Source organism: Pipistrellus hanaki (genome assembly GCF_964339955.1).
Source record: "Pipistrellus hanaki genome assembly, chromosome: 9".
NCBI classification, from domain to species: Eukaryota; Metazoa; Chordata; class Mammalia; order Chiroptera; family Vespertilionidae; genus Pipistrellus; species Pipistrellus hanaki.
The window spans coordinates 55,998,149-56,016,070 of NC_140511.1; the positions used below are offsets into that span (position 1 = coordinate 55,998,149).

Here is a 17,922-nt window from a genome sequence, read left to right on the forward strand (position 1 = left end):
TTATCAGGATCCTCAGTCAGCCAGTCAATATATCACCTGCTGCTCTGTGGAAAAAGGAAGAAGACTTGGTGTTGAAACACAAAGTGGCATCTTCTCCTTGAAGAGGATTGCAGAGAAGGACAGGAAAACATCACATTTCTCTATTCTAACATAGACTTTTTTTTTAAACACCTTTGAAAATTGGATGCATATTTTAATGATAATTGGTAGCATTTTTAAGCATGTCTTAGTAATATAGAAATAATGGTGCAACTGATGCCATTATATACCTCTAAGAGTGCAGGGTTGCTCAGGGGAAGGTCATAACTCCCTGGGGGAGCAGGGGAAGGGTTCTCTAACTAAGGAGGTAGCAGATGGGCCTTTCAGTGGCTTTTTATTAACCAGGATTATAACAGGCAAAATATGCCAACCACTTTGTCCCTTCATCCTGCAAACATGCTCAGTGTGAGCCTCTGTGGCGAGCTTGGTGTTTGATGAACAGAAGGTTGTCCTGCTGAGGAGTGGAGACATGAAGCGGCAGTCACAAGAGCATGTGTGTTTTTTTATTGTGATACTGCAGTCCATTGCGCTTTTGAGATCGGATCTGAGGGAACCAACCCCATTGGGGGTGTCATGACAGCGTGAGCTGAGATCTCTTGAGAAAGATATACAAAACTTAGACAGGGAGGCTGCTGGGGGTAGAGCATTGCAGGCAGAGGGCAAAGCATGGGTAAAGGCCCGGAGGTGGGAAGAACCATGGGACATTTGAGACACAAAAGCTAGAATAACTGGATCCCTAAGGGTACTTACTGGGGGGCTCAATAGGCTGAAGAACTGGGCAGGACCTGAACCTCTGAGGGTTTCAGTCCATAAGACTGGCACTGTTTAGGGACGCTCACCTTATAAGGTAATGTAACAAGGGCTGTATCTCCCCCTCCAGGCTCACCTCGTGGCAGCCTTTGAACAGAGTCTTGGAAACATGACAATCAGGCTCCAGAGTTTGACCATGACGGCTGAGCAGAAGGTAAAGCAGAAAGGATGCTTTTTCCCCTCGCTGTTTGGGGTTAACAGCGCACCTGAAAATAGTATTCTCTTTCATTCCATATATTGTGTAGATTTTAGTGTACTTCTTGAATTGCTAAAGAGTAGGCATGTTGAGTGCAAATATGATCAGGATGGAAAGATGGTACATGTATCAGGGACAGATTGCCATTCCTGCTGGTTTCATGGCTCAAATACCTATGCTGAAAACTTGCCCAATCTCCTGTTTGAGACAAAGGTTTTTTAGAACTCCTGCATTCCCTATTATCCTCTGTTGAAACTTGCACTTTAGTTGAACTCTATATAGTGAATGATTTTTTAAAATATATTTATTATTGATTTCAGTGAGGAAGGGAGGGGAGGAAGACATAGAAACATCAATGAAGAGAGAGAATTATCAATTGGCTGCCTCCTGCACACACCCTACTGGGGAACGAGCCTGCAACCTAGGCATGTGCCCTTGACTGGAATCGAACCTGGGACCCTTCAGTCTGAAGGCTGATGTTCTATCCACTGAGCCAAACCAGCTAGGGCTACAGAGAATGATTTTAGAACAACCAGTATTTTTTTCTCTACTCCTCAGGACTCGGAACTGAATGAGTTAAGAAAAACCATTGAGTTGCTAAAGAAACAGAATGCAGCTGCCCAGGCTGCCATTAATGGAGTAATTAACACTCCGGAGCTCAACTGCAAAGGTAGGAACAGAAACACCGGTCAGCCTGCCTGCCTGCCCCTAGGAGCCCTCCCCTGACAGTGAGTGACGCAACCTCCCAACCAGAGCTGGGTGCCCTGTCAGTTGGACAGGTCCTGGGAGGCAAATACTTCATAAGATGACTTTTGCCCTCTGGGGAGGTAGCTGTTCCATCTCGTCCTCTTCTCTGTTGTATCTCAAAAAATGGGAGAAAATTTATTTCTGTTGGCAAAGTGTCACAATATTTCATAGCCCTTATCTTTACTAATGCTTTGGATTTCCATGCTGATGTGGGACAACCTGAAATGGGTTCATCATGCTTATCTGCCGGGGCTGACCAGCAGACCCTGAGCAACAGGTGAGCAGATTACTCCAACCCAGGTTTCTGTGAAAGAGAGGGCTAAGGGACTCTTTTACTTCAGTGGTAAAAGCAGTCCTGTTTGCCTGTCTCGTTGGCTTTTTATTGTAACAACAGCTTGAACTTAAATTAACCTCTAGATACAATCATTAGGGTAAGTATTCTTGAGAAAGTATATGCTTCTGCAACCTCAGGTTTTTAGAGATTAAACATAGAGATTCTAGCAAAACACTGCAGGGGATCAGACTTGTTTGGAAAAGTCAAGGTAAGTAAGGGCTTCCGCCTTCGGCAAGGTTCCCTCAGAGGCCCCTGACCTTTCAGAGAATCCTCCTTATAGCCATTCCAACTAAGCCCTGTGCTTCCCCACATTTATCCAGGAAAATATTTGTGAGTGAATTGCTTTGTCTTTGTGTCTTCTAGTCTGGGGGGTGGGAGGGCAATGTGGACGTGAGAATGATTTCCCTCCTGCCGTTAATGACCTTAACAGTAATAGAAGTCATAGTGGTAGTGAACATTCATGGACCACTCACTGTGTTCTGAGAGTTGTGCTCAGCGCTTCAGTTTTTAAGGAAGGATCTCATTTTCTTTCCACAACCCTTACTGAGTGTCACACCGGTCCTCTCTGTATTGTGCTGATGGGAACACTGTTTCAGAGGCAAGAGCTGATCCCGGAGTAGTTAGAAACAGAAGTAGGACTAGACCCGTCTGTCTGACTCTGAAACCGTGCTCTTAAAAACCAGGCTGCAAGTGTAGTTCTGTGCTCATGAGGAAAACTGCAGACTTTATTTTGGAATCACTGACACTTCAGGCAATGGTATTCCTGGAACCACCGGTGTTTCAGCCATCAGGCCTTCTGAGAACTTGATGACAGAGTTGACATGGGAAGGATTAGCAGGAGCTGGGCAGGCAGAGTAGAGGGAAAAGAGCATTCCAGGAAGAGGGAATGGAGTATGGAAGATCCCTGAGATGAAAGGAGCCTAGTGCAGTGAGCAGAAAAGTGCTAAAAACATAGGCAACTACCACTGCAGTTCAAAAACTCATTTCAGCGCCTGTCTAAAGCGCAACAGAGCTGGTGATGGGGGGATTCTCTCTAACCCTCCCCGTATTTATGTAAAGTGGAAAGAGAGTATGGCCCCGTTTAATTGACCCAACAGTATAGCACCTACCTACTCAAGGGCCTTAATACTATCAGTGAGGAAAAGAAGGTGATGTCTAACAGGAAACACCTAGTGGTCCTCAAGTGTGTATTTAGGTGTGAGATTATTCCCTGGGACAAAGGAATGGGCTCGAGGCAGCAGCTGCTGATATCCCACCTTGGTTCTGCAGGAAATGGTACCTCCCAGTCTACAGACCTCCGCATCCGCAGGCAGCACTCCTCCGACAGCGTGTCCAGCATCAATAGCGCCACCAGCCATTCCAGCGTGGGCAGCAACATAGAAAGTGATTCAAAGAAAAAGAAGAGAAAGAATTGGGTGAGTGTACATCCAAAGACTCTCATGCACTGACTCATCAGAGCCTGTCTCAGAACCCAGGCTTGTTCTTAACTTCAGAACATAGACCTTTGGGGGGCAGATCCAAAGGAGTGGTTTGTGGAGAGGTTTCTACTAAAATCCATGTTATGCTCAGCCAAACACTAGGATTTACAAAATCACCAACACCACCTTGTAGTCTTTCTGTGTTCATGAGACTTAATGTGAAGTACTCACCTTTCATTTCATATGTGTCATTTCTTCCTCATCACATGTGGCCAGATACCTGCAGGTACTAGAGCAAATTGACTCTTAAGTGGTTTCTTAGTTCTAGCGTATTTTTTGGAGTGTTCTCACTAATTATCCATTGTTAATCATAATATTTTTCTATTTATTTACACAATCGCCCATGGTAGCCTTAAATCACCCTTCTCTTTGAGAAATTTTGACCATGGCCTGTACGTAAAAGTTGCATAGTGGTGATGTTAGCAGTAAGTGAATGGTTCTGATCTTGGGGATGGTTATACCTCAAAATGTCAAGTATAATAGAATAGTCTCCATGCAGTGTTTCTCCGTGTTTCCACGATCCCAGTGAACTCCTTTTGGTACAGAGGCATTTTGAACAGTTTTCCCATCCTCCTGGGGAACTCCTACTCCTCTCTCCAGACTCAGTCTTTAGTTCTGCTGCTGAGGCAGCAGAGTTCCAGTGGACACTTGCCGCTCCCTGTCTTCAGCCCAAGTTGATCTGATGTTGGCTAGTACTCAGAGGGCCCCATCTGTCCATGCTCACAGCATCGTGTTTTCACAGTAGCTTTGATGTCCTCATTCACTCCATAACACTTCTCACTCATTTTGTGTCATCTTGGATGGTTGGCGAGGTCTAGTAATAGAGTAGTTTAAGATTTAACCACTTTGGTCACTGATGACTTGTGCTGCAAGCTAAAAGGCTTGGTTCCGTGTGACCCTCATCATTCTGATGCATTATTTTTTTTTAAGTTACTAATGGCTTTTAGTCAATTCATTTGCTATGAGTTAAACAAATAGAAGTAATTCAATATGCTATTGAGAAATATGGTCTGACTTGATTATCAGAGTGGCGAGAGAGGATTCTTTTCTATGAAAAATCGTGACTAATTTTCTTCAGTTTAAGAAATAAAACCTATTTATTTTGTTTTAAAAGTTATTACGCTTGGTTATTATTGCAATTGAGGAGGATGAATAATTTGCATCCTCAGATAATCCCCAAGCTTTTGTAATCTAAATTTTGTAATCTCCTCTTCCACCTGGCATTTCACCAGAGGTAGAGACAAGGGTTTAGGTTGATGGCTTAGGTGCCAAATTCTTCTGCTTCCATAATACTCTCTGGAAATATGAGCAGAAGTAAGAATAAGAGAGGAATGGGATGTCAATTCGCCCCCAAGCTGGATATATAGCTTGTTATAGATGAAACATTAATGGAAGAAAAATTTTATTAATTGTTTCAGAAGGGCCCATTTCTGAATTTCTCAATGTCCAAGAAAGCCCCCAGACTATGTTTTCAGAAGTAAAGGGGACTTTCAGAAAAGGAGATTACTTTTTACAAGATCTTATTTTGGGGCCTAGAAAATTACATGCTTAACCATAGCTCTCAGAGAAAACATTGCACTTTAATTCTTTATGTTCCCGTTAGAATTCTCAGATCCATCTCATGGTTTGGGGAATTTGTGATATACCAGCTTCTTTTTCCCAATATAGTTAATAATTTTTTTAAAAAATATCCATTTTTTTAAAAAATTTACTTTTTTTAAAAAAATGGATATTTCCCTGCTTATTGTGTTATCTCATGTATATATAAGGACAGCAGGAGCTCCTAAGTACATATATCAGAGAGCTATCCAGCCATGTTGGGACCGGTGCAGTAGTACAACTACCCTTTGTTGCTGAGGGGGGGGAAGACATACCCCCCCCCCAAAAAAAAAAAATTAAGGCATTGGAGAGATGACTGATGAGAGACAAAACAGTGATACGCACAAGAAGATGGGGGCAGTCATTTCAACCAGACAGAGAAGCTGGAAGAACTCAGATTATAGGGACTTCCAGACTCACTATCCTTTTCCTTGAATAATGGAGGAAGGTGCCCCTTACGCTTTGAAAGATTTGTGATCTCACTGGAAACCTCCTCTGTGTGTGGTGTTTATAATTAGCCATGTCATGTCTGAAAAGTCCAAAGCTTTCCCTGTCACTGGCTTTCTCTGTTAAAAATTGTCTTTTTTCCTTCCCCCTACCCCATTTTTTGCTTGCATTTTCTCTGGCAGGTCAATGAGGTAAGCAAGACTGTTAATATCAGATACCAAGCTAACCCATCCATTGATATGACTAACCTCATCCGCATCCGTCGCCATGTCTGAGCATCCTGCTTCATTGCTGTGTAACCTCATCCTCCCGACATCACCTGCTGAGCCAGGCTCTGTCTTGCTGTTGAGAGTAGGCATGGAATGTTACCCACAGGGCCAGTCCTTCGAGCTGTCCACACCAGATAACTCTTCTTCCCCTAATGCACTGATTGGAGAGAGCTGTTGGGCACCTTATTCATAGTGGGAGGAAAACGTGGGAGAACTAATTGCTCTTTGGTCTGCATGTCCCCGTTTTGCATAGGCCTGCGTGTTGGCCATGGCCCCTGCCAGGCTGACGGTCTTGTCTGTTCAGTTACGCAGCTCCTTCAAGCAAGCATTCGGGAAGAAGAAGTCCCCCAAGTCAGCATCCTCTCATTCAGACATCGAGGAGATGACGGACTCTTCTTTGCCTTCCTCGCCAAAGTTACCGCACAACGGCTCCTCGGGTTCCACTCCACTGCTGAGGACCTCCCACTCCAACTCCCTGTAAGTCTGTCTGTCGGGGTCAGGTGATGTCTTTGACCCTTAGGAACCTTCTCAAATAGGAGTGACTGAGAGACTTGCTGTGATACATCTGCTCCTTGGGATCCTCGATGCCTTGCCTTCATAGGACTGTGCATGTCCCTTCAGTGACTTAGACTGGAGATGTTGAAAGAGAAAAGAAACGGGTTTTTGTCCTGGTGGCCACATCACTGTGGATCATTAGTAGGTTGGCCTTGGGCAAGTTGCTTAACCTCACTTTGTTTCCATTTCTTTGTCAAATTGAGGTACTAGTTGTCTACTCACCTTAAGGATTGAACAAGATAAATGGATATAAAAAAGCTACAGCCATCTTGCTTGCTATGATGAGAAGATGGTGTTATAAGTGTTGGCTGAAGTTCTGGTTCTTTAGGGTAACAAGGCTTAGTGTGATAACCCTTTTCTTCTTTGATCATAATTTTGTATTGACTCTTGGAGGTCAGCACTCAGAAATTGGAAGTTTAAAAAAAAATGGAGAGGTTCAGTGGCAGTTCTCTTTACCAAAGGGTCTATATTTTGTAAAATGACTCATCACCCTGAACTCCCCTAGTAAGTTTAAAATGAGCAGATTTGTTCAGAGCTCTTTGGAACACAGCTCGTTCTGTTCAGTGAGCCATGCATTTGCTCACTCGGCCTTGGTTTAGGTACTGTTACCTTGGTAACTGGTTACACAGAAGGGACCAGTCATCTGCTCTCACCCAGCCAGCCTCCCATGATTTCCACTGAGCACCCACTGGTCATAGTCCATCTAAAAACATCCTATGCCCCAGATGCTAAGGGTGAGAACAGGTCAGGAATGCCATGGGACCAAGCCAGGTGGGAGAGCTAGATGTCCCCTTAGAAGGTGGACCAACTGGCTGCCTGCAACAGTGAGAAAGATGCCCCTACCCCTTGGGGCTGACTTTTGTTAGAGATCTGGTCAGGAGAGAAATAATTGAATGAAACTCAGGCCATCTGTACGGACAGTGCCTGGGAGACAGTGCCTGGGAGAAGAGGGCCACTCTGCCTGGGCTTGAATGGCCACTGAGCTGGAGTGAGACACCTTAGTTTCTTCATTGGTGAAAATAGGATTCATTACATCTACCTCACTGAATTCCTGTGAGGGCCACAGACACCGTGCGTGAAGGTCTTCCTTCTTCCTGTTTTGTTCTCCAACTTGAGGCCCGGTCTGTGGAGCCATCCCTGAGTCCCTTCACGCAGCCAGCCAGCCTGCTGAAGACAGCAAGAACACAAGGGTCCCAAGGCCAGCTTCCCCAGTGGGCACAGGAAATGTGGGCAAGAGGATGGGCTAGGCTTTGTAGCTCGCCAGCTGCCCAGACCACAAGGCAGACAGTTAACGGAGGAGGAAACACAGCATGGGCCCGCCCACCAGTGAAGCAGGACCCTGCAGGGGCCTTTATCTTACTTAAGTAGATTAGCAGCCCTGTCCCTGGGGGAGCACCTGGTCCAAGGGTGGCTGCAGATACATTCACTTCCGTTATGGGCAACGCTAAACCTGAGCACAGGGAGTGGGAGGAGCACTGAGGCCTGGACTCCAGTGCCCCCACCACCACCCAGGGCACTGTGTTCTTGTGGGAAGGATGAGACCAGTGGTTGAGAATGCCGGTCCTTTCTGACCTGCCCAGTGCTTAAGAAGTAAAGGACCAGTTGCCTGTGGCTGCCACATATGCCATCGTTCCGGAGCAGAAAAGAAAGGAGCTCCTCACCTCTGCTTTCTAGATTTAAACTTTGTGTGAGCAGGGCGCTACTCCAGATGTTCCGCAGAGACCAAGGAGGATATTAACCAGATTCCCACCCCTGGGAATCAGGGGCTACTAGGGACAGAACACAATACACTTCACTTCCGAGCTTCTGTGTGTGCCCAGCACATTTCCTGGCTCCGGTTACAACCATGTATAGGACAGGTATATTTCTGCTCCAGTGGACCCATGTACCAGTGGGAGAGATAGACATTGAACACATCCCTCTGAATAAATTAGGAAAATCAGTGCTGAGGGTTAATGCTGGGTTGAAAACCGCATGTTGGGATACAGAGCACTATGGCAGCATAGTTAGAGAGCGTGGACAGAAAAGGGCCTCAGCAGAGGTGGCATTTCAGCTGAGACCTGAAATGGCAGGAGCAACCGCTGGTTTGTTCTGGTCAGGAACACAAGCTGCTGTAACAGACCCAGTCCCAAAGCTTGTGGTGGTGGTGGTGGGGGGGGGGGGGTGTCTGTCTCTGGTTTCCTCCAAGCTTGGTGCAGACATTCCTTGTCAGCAGGTGGCCTGCCAAGGTGATTCAGGCACCAAGTCTCTTCTGCTTGTGGCCAGCTGTCCCGTGGGGCCAGAGTCCTCAGCTGGGTGCTGTGTCCCGCCAGCTGTGCAGGAGGGTTTTATGGGCTGTGTCTGGAAGAGACACATGTCACCTCGTCCCACAGTCCACTGAGCAGGGCTGAGGGTCAGCCACTTGCAAAGGAGGATGAGAAACTGGTGTGCCGGGAGGGAGAGGGAACAGGAGGGCAGCCTTCCTGACGAAAGAAATAAGTAGCACAATGAGCCTATGATGGAAACAGGCCTGGGGGTCTGAAAAATGGGTATGGTGGGTGTGGCTGCCCCATGATGGGCAGGGAACCAAGGCCACAGAGATAGGCGGGGCCTCTTGCATGTGAGGCTTTGAAGTCCATTTGCATCTGATTTCATAGGATGGGTAGATGTTGGAGAGGTTTAAGCAAGAATGTGAGATCTGAAATAGTGTTTTTGCAAAACTTAGTCTCTGCTCTGTGAATAAGGAATATATAGGGGCAAGAGTGGAGGAAGGAAGATCACATAAGAGGCTAAGAGTACACTCCCCCTCGTCTACTTCCTCTTCTTTAAACATTCCAGTCTCCCTCCCCACCACCAGCCTGTGCCTTTTCTGTGCCCTCTGCTGGTGCACTTTTCCCCAAGATACTCATTTCCTGCAGTGTCTGCTCAGTGTTATCATAAGGCCTATGCATCTTGCAAAAAAACAGCATCCCCCCCACAACCATCCCCTCTCCCCACTCCCATTTCAGTTATTACCATTGCAAATATCAGCAACCTGTCACGTACGTTCTTCTTGGTTATCTTTGCTTTATCCCCCACCATCCCTCCACCACCACCCAAAAATCTACAGTCTAAGCTCCATGGCTGGTTTTGCAGACATTGAAATATTAGGTGCGATGAATGAGTGACTGAGTGAGTGGTTGTTTCTGCTAGTGGGAGTCCTGGGTGGAGTTAGGATGTGTTCTGGAAGGGAAGTTGGAAGCACGTGGAAATGTTTGAGATGCCCAGGAGACGTTCACGTGGAGATGTCAACCAGCTGAGAGTTCGAGGAGGTGTTGATTCGGGAGATGTAGCCTCATCGCTGGTGTTGAAAGCTGGGAAACGAGGGGTTTCCCAAGAGGTTGAGTGGAGATGGAGAAGAGCAGAGGGCTGAGCTCTGGGACACTGACATTTGAAGAAAAGAAAGTAGAGCAGCCCGTGAGGTGGGAGGAAACCCAGGAGCAGAGAGAGGAAGCTGTTTGGAGGCAGGAGCACAAACTGGGTCCAGTGCTGCTGGGCAGCCCTAAGATGAAGAGAGAGCAGTGATGATGTCCTCAGCCATGCAGGGCCCTGAGACCATCTGTGGAACTCTCCCTCCAAACCACTTTCCCACAGGGACTGGGCGGGGCAGAGTCAGCGCTCCAGTGCTTTCGGACATCCCACAGCATCCATGCACAAGGAGAGGTTTGTTTTATTTTTGTTTACTTTTCCAAGCCTGGGCAGAGAGCAAATGCTTCTCTCCAACCTTGAAGGGTTTATAAGAATGTGCAAATCTAGACATGAGGGGGGGGTTCAAAGAAGAAACCAAAAGCGGAGGAGTCAGCTCTCAGCAAAGGCCCTACCCCGTGGGCGGCAGGAATGGCGCTGTGGTGAAAGCAGTTTCCCATATTCAAGGCGTTTAAAATTAGGCATGCCAACATCCCTGCCTTCCGGACAAGACAGCGGGAATGGGCTGGAACAACGTGTGGAAAAGATATATATCTAGTTGCTTCAGGAAGTGGTTCCTGAAGTGAGCAAACTTGCTCAGAGTGCAGCGCTGGTGCGAGAAGGAACCAAGGGGGCAGGCTCCGCTTCGAGCTGTAGGGACAGGGGCCACTCTGGAAACTGCTGCAGACCCTGTTTTCACCGTCATCTCTGTGCCGTAGGCCATCCCTCGGGGCGGCCTTGCGGTGTGTGTTTCTGAGAACCGGCCCATGTGGAGGGAGCATGGGCGGGCCTGGTGCAGCCCTCCTTCACTTCGGTTTGCTGTCCTTTGCAGAATCATGGGCCAAGCTTTGCAGTTACCCATGCTCTGTATTCCACAGAGCCGGGTGGGGGCTGAGGAATTACTGTGTCTCTTGCCGGGAAAGCTTTCTAGGGAAAAGGTACAGACTGTACTGGAGCAGAGTGTCTGGCTGTGGGTACAAGCGGACCACACTGACCCAGCCAGCGTGAACCAAGGCCAACTGCTCTCTGCCGTGAATTGGAGCCTTAAAGATCTTGCATGGTCTGACTGAGACCATTGTTGCAGTGGAGTGGAGTTCAGACTTTTCCATTTGCCTCGAAAACTATAACTCCCCTTGCAAAACTCCCAAACCAAAGGGGAGGAAAAAGCATGACTCTAGTTAAGCCTTACTTACAAACCCCAGCTATTCACAGCACAGAGCTTAGGTAGGAAGTGATTGTCTGAATTCTAAAGATATTTTTGTCTCTCTAGCCCCATTAGTCCCAAATCTGTTGGCCTGAGACTCTCATAGGGAATAATTATAACATTTTCAGGAGTCCGTTGGAGGTTTCAATGGAGTTTGAAGCGGAGAAGTTTCCTTGGATGCTGACAATTCTTACAAAGAGTAAAACCACCTCCCATTTTTATCTCTCCAGTCAACACAGTTCAGGGACAGGGCAAGAAACCAGCAACAAAAAGAGTTGGCTGTTCAGGTGTTAGCTTTCCTTCTAGCCTTTCTGCCCCCGAAGTACAGTTATATCCCTTTAACGATTATAAATGGCTTTTCTTTGGCAATTAGCATTTCCACACCCTCAACCAGTCTTACAGGTCAGGTTTTGCTTGGCCCCAGATCCCATCCCTGTCTTTTATGGACGGGCTGCGGGGTTGTTTCTGCAGAGACCACATGTTCCCCACGCCTTTCAGAGACAATCTGCTTCAGCTTTGTAACTGCATGAACTTGGGGTGGTTTGGTTTTGTTGGTTTTTTTTTTATTGTTTTTTTTTTTTTCCTTCCGTTAAAAAAAGTCAAAAGTTTCTATTCTGGATCAGCCCTCACTCCAAGCCCTCTGATCTTTGAAATCAACAGAGCTCGTTTTTAATAGAAGCATCTTTTCTAGCATTATAATTCCTCCTGACTGTTATGATCTTCCACTTTGGGATGACTTGCCAGGTGTCTAAAAAGTAAATTTAAAATCAAATAAGGAGCCCAGCCTAGAAGGACCACCTTTTAAGAAAGAGGAACTCCACAGGGGCCCTCCTTCCTTAAAGGGGAAGAAGCTGGGAAAGACAGACAGATGGCCACACTGCTGCATACGTTTCAGATACAGCTTTGGCTTCCATGTCACGTGGTTCCCTCTGCTCTCCAACCACCTGAAATGCTGCTCTTCCTTGCCAGGAGCTTGTTAAGCAGCACTGGGGGCAGGGGAATGAAAGAACATTACTCTCTAGACACTTACAGGGGTGGGTTTTAGTGGCTAAAAGAACTAACTCCATCCACCCGTATCTTTCGGATTCTTCCTTTTTATGGCAAATAAAAATCACCCCGTCAGCTGCCTGACTGACCCTGGAGTATCTAATCTTTAAAACAGCAGTTGACCTCATTTCTCTGAGTGGGTTTAGATCTCAGGGGCCATGTGGTGTCATTACAGGGGCCCAGCTGTGTACATATTGGCAGGGGTGGGGAGCCAGACTCCCAAGGTTACTACTCCCCTTTGCTGGCTCTGTTTATCCTTAGATTATTGGAATTTTGCTAAAAGCAACACACAAAACCGTTCTGATTGCCAGAGCTCCACAAAGATAAGAACGTAGAGAAGCCATAAAATCTGTGAATTTCAGGTGCTTTTGGTATTGTCACCTCCAGGAAGCCTGGGGCAGCTGGTTGTGGGCATGGGCCCGTGGCCAGTGGAAGCCAGGAAGGAGGTGAACTCAGAGCACCTTTGTCAGTAACATCCCTCTTTCCCTAGCATTTCCGAGTGCATGGATAGTGAGGCGGAGACAGTCATGCAGCTCCGGAATGAGCTGAGAGACAAAGAGATGAAACTGACGGACATCCGCCTCGAAGCCCTCAGCTCTGCACACCAGCTCGACCAGCTCCGGGAGGCCATGAACAGGATGCAGGTGAGCACCCAGGAGCACGAATGGAGCCCAAGGCTTTCTGGGAAGGATTGGCAGATGGCTGCTCCCCGCCATACCCTGAGGCCACATCAGAACCTGGTGGCAGCCCTCTGCTCTCCTACTCTCCTTCTCTTTACAGTCCCTCACACATATTGCTCAAAGACCACCTCTCAAAAGTATCAGAGTAACCCTGTCCCTCCTTTGTGTGAGATTTCCAGTGGCTCTGCAGTTGCCTCCTGCGTGAGTCGCAGTCTCCTTCACCTGGCCTTCGAGGCTTTCTACAGGATCTTGTCACTCTCAACCCCCCCACTCGCCATCACCAGCTCTACTCTCCGGACTCTTTTCACCAGCCAGAGGGAGCCAATCTCTTCCCCCTTTGCATGCCAGGAATGTCTGTGTGATGGTGTCCTTCCACCAGGATATCTTTCTGCACAATCACATGGGCCCTTCCCTTAAGGCTTAGCCTGATGCCTCTTCCTCTACAAAGCCTTTCTAGGTCCTGTAGGTCTGGTCTTCCAGCCCCTCTCATCTTCTGCCATAGGTTGAAGGCATTTGGGTCTTCTGAGCTTTTTTTAAAATTTTTTTTTTAATTTTTTTTTTACATCCCTTTCTCTGAGAATGCTTAGCACATAATAGGTTCTTTATAAATATTCATAGAATGAAAGATCACTGTGGGTGCTTCTAGATGGGATCCCCCCCCCCCCCCCCCCAGAGAGCAGCATTTCCCAAAGAAGGTTCCATGGAACACTCCTTCATGGGAAACTCTGAAAGGAAAGGAAAGCTTCTTGATTACACATATTTGGGAAATGCTGCACACTATGTGTCCGCCACAGATTCTTGGTGCATAGCAGCTCATTAAAAGCTCTGAGAAGTTCTGCAGCAAAGAAACCTGTCAAACCCAAATTGCTCAAACTTAGATACAACTCCTTTCCACTTACTACTCAGACTTTGGGAAACATTTTGGAGGCCTTTCAAAGGCCAGCTCTCTGAAAGGATGGACCCTGCCCTGCCACACAGGTTTGTGTACACGGCAAAGGCAGAAAACATGTGGAATCTCTCTGACGGTGTAACTGACTCTGCCTCGGCTGGGCTATCCACTGAAACCCTCCCTTCAGAATTCCTCCTCCAGAAAAGGCTTACTCCCATTCTATCCACCCTGTAAATGAGCTTCTCCTTTACTCTTTGCAGAGTGAAATAGAGAAGCTGAAAGCTGAGAACGATCGGCTCAAGTCAGAGTCTCAAGGCAGCGGCTGCAGCCGGGCGCCCTCCCAGGTGTCCCTCTCCGCCTCCCCGAGGCAGTCCATGGGCCTCTCCCAGCACAGCCTGAACCTCACGGAGTCCACCAGCCTGGGTGAGTGGGCCACAGGGCTGGGGCAGGACAGGCCTGCAGCTGGCACCGGGTCTCTCTAAGCCAGAGCCCCAAGGTAAACAGCTCAACAGATCCAATGGGGAGGCAGCAGGTGTGTGTGCACTTGGGGTGTGTGTGTGTCTAGGTGTGCATCTGCTACCAACATGAGCCCAGCCGTTAGACTGCTGTCATGCTTTGCTCCGGCGCCTCAAGTGCTCCAAGCCATGAGCTTGGCTCCCCCCTGCCCACCATGCTGACTTCTGTTTGATCCATTGTAAGAGGCTGACCTGCATCATACAAATCCTACAGCAGCAGCGCCCACTTGGGGCATGGCTTGGTCTGAGACCTTCCAGCCTACGGCCTGGATCCCAGGCTGGCACAATAATTACTGAACGCGGTCTGGGTTTTCTCTGTAAGCATTGCCGAGGCTGGCGCTTTGATTTCTTATCCATGATGCTGCTGTTGCTCTTTTGGTTGAGTCTCCCTCGCACTTCCATTTGGCAAGGTACATCGTCAGCCCGCTGACTCCTTGGTTGGTCCACCATTGGTTTCTGTGGTTGCATTCTCCATTGCGCCCCCACCCGTCCCCTCCTTTTCACCCCCACATCCCCCACACCCCGACACCTGGTTTGTCCCGCTGCTGTGCCGACAAGCAGCGGGGGTGTCGGGAGGTCGGCTTTGCTGCCCCATGTGCCTAAGGCTGTTGATGTTTTCCATTCGCAGACATGTTGCTGGATGACACTGGTGAATGCTCGGCTCGGAAGGAAGGAGGCAGGCATGTTAAGATAGTTGTCAGCTTTCAGGAGGAAATGAAGTGGAAGGAGGTTAGTTGGATCCCTTTCCCCGCTCTGCCTGCCTTTCCCCAGGTAGCACTACCTAGCTTAGCGATGTCATCATCAAACCCTGTAACCGCAGCACCTAAGGGGACTTAGAAACACTAACGCTTTCCTTTACTAACCAGAATCTAACCAGAATCGCAGCAGCATTTTGACACAATTGAAGTGAGACTAGCCCTGCCCTCTCTCGTTTGGAAAGTCTAATAAAGAGTATTAAGAGTGGTCCCATCTTCACTTTCACACGACTCACTGAACACTAACATCACTCAGCAATGGCCTTTCTGAATGTAATATGTCCTCAGAGTACGGCAAAGCACATTTAGCACAAAAGGTACAGAAATAAGCTGACCAAGAGCACCGTTTTTATGCAGTTGTTAGAGGCTGCGCTGCAGTGGAGTAGACACTGAGGAACACAGGAGGCCGAGTGCAGGCAGCACACAGGTGGCTGAAAGTGAAGGGGGCATGTCCTGACTCCCCAAAGCTGGGGATGTGGAATATGAGTTTTCAGTGTACTTTCATTCTCTTCCAGAGACTCAGGAGGCCATGTCCCCAGCAGGGACTATTTTGGTGTAGAAGTGGAGTTTGAACATCAACGTTGGTTTTTAGCCAGGCTAAACGTTCACAGGTCTATGACAGCGAGGCAGAGACCCCACAGAAAGTCAGCTCTTTCCCCACCTCACTCCACAGCTGATTTCAGCTTGGGCTTCAGCTGAAAAAGAAGAGGAGATATTGTAAAACACCCATTGATTAAATCCAAGTGATGCTGTGAATGACCATCTCACAAATAAGTGGGCCAAGACTGCAAAGTCACTAAGTCCCCTTCAGTTTTTTGGTGTGTTTTTTTTTTCCTTAGTTCTTAGCATTCCAGCCCACGTGTCTCTCTTAGACTCTGAGAGTGGGGAACCAGTAGTTCCCACCCAAGCAAAGCACCTGCAGCCAGACCCGCCTTTGCCAGGGGTTCCACTTTGTGTTGGCTCTCTAGTCTCACTGAATGTGAGGGCTGCCAGCGGCTCTCGCATCGTTTCTGCCTAGAAAGCTCCACTAGCAAACACCAGTTTCAGAGCCTCGCTGGTAGAGGGATGGACTGCCAAGGGAGGAGTTCATTCTTAGAACACACGCAGGTGATAACTGCAAATGTGTTGTATTCTAGTGATTACCGGCATGAACAGATAGGTTTTACACTTTATAAAAGATTGTGAGTCACTTTAAAAATCGTATGGCTCTGGATCAGCACAGAAGCCAGATGAGGTTGGTTGACCAGATGGAATTAGCTCCATTTTATAATTGAGAAACCCAAGGATCACTTACTGAAGGTCACAAAACAAGCAATGGGCCAGGTAATCTCGCTGCAGACTGGTGCTCTTTTCTCTGCTGATTGTGCTTAGCTGCCAGGTATGCCCGTCCCTGCCCCCTGCCACTCACCTAATTCTATATCCTTATGAGCATGTCAGATATCTTTATTATTTTTTTAATTACTTTCAGAGAAGAAGGGAGAGATAGAAACACCAATGATGAGAGAGAATCATTGACTGGCTGCTTCCTACACACCCCATACTGGGGATCAAGCCTGCATCCCAGGCATGTGCCCTAGGCTAGAATCAAACCCAGGATCCTTTAATCTACAGGCCAACGTTCTATCCACTGAGCCAAACCAGCTAGAAGCATGTCAGATCTTTTTAAACCCAACAGAATGGAATGTTCTATTAGCTTCTTTTTTAATCAGTATAATTAGCCTCCACTATGCAGAGCCCTGAGGGCAGAGATTTAAAAAAAACATTATTTTTCTGTAACTTCCCAGAGTTTTATTAAAGTTTTCTCAATTGAGTATGTTTTCACTTTTAATTAAAAGAAAAGCAATGCACATTACTTAAGAAACAAAAAAGAAAATATATAAACATAGTCGATCCTGAGAGTTTAAGATCTAGCAAGACGACAAACTTAATTGACAAATGAGACAGAAATACCTAAAAATAAACAATACAGATTATGCCATTATATAAGTTGTGTACAGAACCATGAAAGTAATGTGAGCTCTGAGTCTGGTAAGTCAATCATTGAAAGCTTCCTGGAAGAGGTGAGTTTATGATCAATGTTTGGGAAAAGAAAAATGGCAGACAGGAGAGAGGAGAGCATGCCAAGCAAGGGATGTGACCTGTGTACTGGGCAAGGTTTGCATTCAGTAGAAGGTTCTAGATTCCACAAAGGAGAGCCTCTCTTCCTGCCCCACAGATTGCTTTTGTAGCCATATAGCAGGAAAGGTTATAGACTATTGCATTTAGTCTGAATTACACCTGATGTTAAATAGGATTGGCATTCCCCTCTCAGACCTTTGGTGTAGCTCTGGGACAATCTGGGTCCTTGCTAACCTGTGTCAGAAAAGGTCCACCTGTTTTTCACCTGCATACATTTTCTTACCCTCAGGATTCCAGGCCACACCTCTTTCTTATTGGCTGCATTGGAGTTAGCGGCAAGACGAAGTGGGATGTGCTCGATGGGGTGGTTAGACGGCTGTTCAAAGTAAGTGTTTCAAGGAGAAGGCGATGGCAGTCTGCCTGAAGCGGGGCTTGGGCTTAGGAGGGAAAGGGATTTGTGTCCTGAACCCGGCCATTTCTCAGGCCTGTCCCCTTTCCCACATCCTTATGTTGCTGGGACTTCTCCCCTGGCACTCAGATGATCAGAAGGAAGATGGTAAGTACAGATCGCTGACGGGCCAGACCAGGGGTCCTCAAACTTTTTAAAGTGGGGGCCAGATCACGGTCCCTCAGAGAGCTGGAGGGCCGGACTATATGAACTACTAATTCCTACTGTAACACCTCGGCTGCGCTCACTGCCCAAAAAACCTGGCGGGCCGGATCAGACTCCTCTGCGGGCCGCATGTGGCCCGCGGGCCGTAGTTTGAAGACTGCTGGGCCAGACTGTTCCCAACTGCCCTTGGCTGTCACTGGTGAG

General features: G+C 47.5%; 1 protein-coding gene across 6 annotated transcripts in view; it reads left to right on the plus strand.

The window, feature by feature from the left end:
• The window catches only part of NAV2 (neuron navigator 2), a 354,139-nt gene that overhangs the window by 317,568 nt on the left and 18,649 nt on the right, over positions 1-17,922 (plus strand). For 5 of the 6 annotated variants that reach the window (XM_084895481.1, XM_084895482.1, XM_084895484.1 and 2 more), the window contains 8 exons: positions 920-1,003; positions 1,604-1,715; positions 3,396-3,541; positions 6,224-6,396; positions 12,639-12,792; positions 13,978-14,140; positions 14,861-14,961; positions 17,395-17,490. In XM_084895481.1, coding sequence (XP_084751607.1) covers positions 920-1,003; positions 1,604-1,715; positions 3,396-3,541; positions 6,224-6,396; positions 12,639-12,792; positions 13,978-14,140; positions 14,861-14,961; positions 17,395-17,490 — 1,029 coding nt within the window. The remainder of the gene's footprint in view (positions 1-919; positions 1,004-1,603; positions 1,716-3,395; positions 3,542-6,223; positions 6,397-12,638; positions 12,793-13,977; positions 14,141-14,860; positions 14,962-17,394; positions 17,491-17,922) is intronic. The other variant, XR_014796009.1, reaches the window with a different exon arrangement.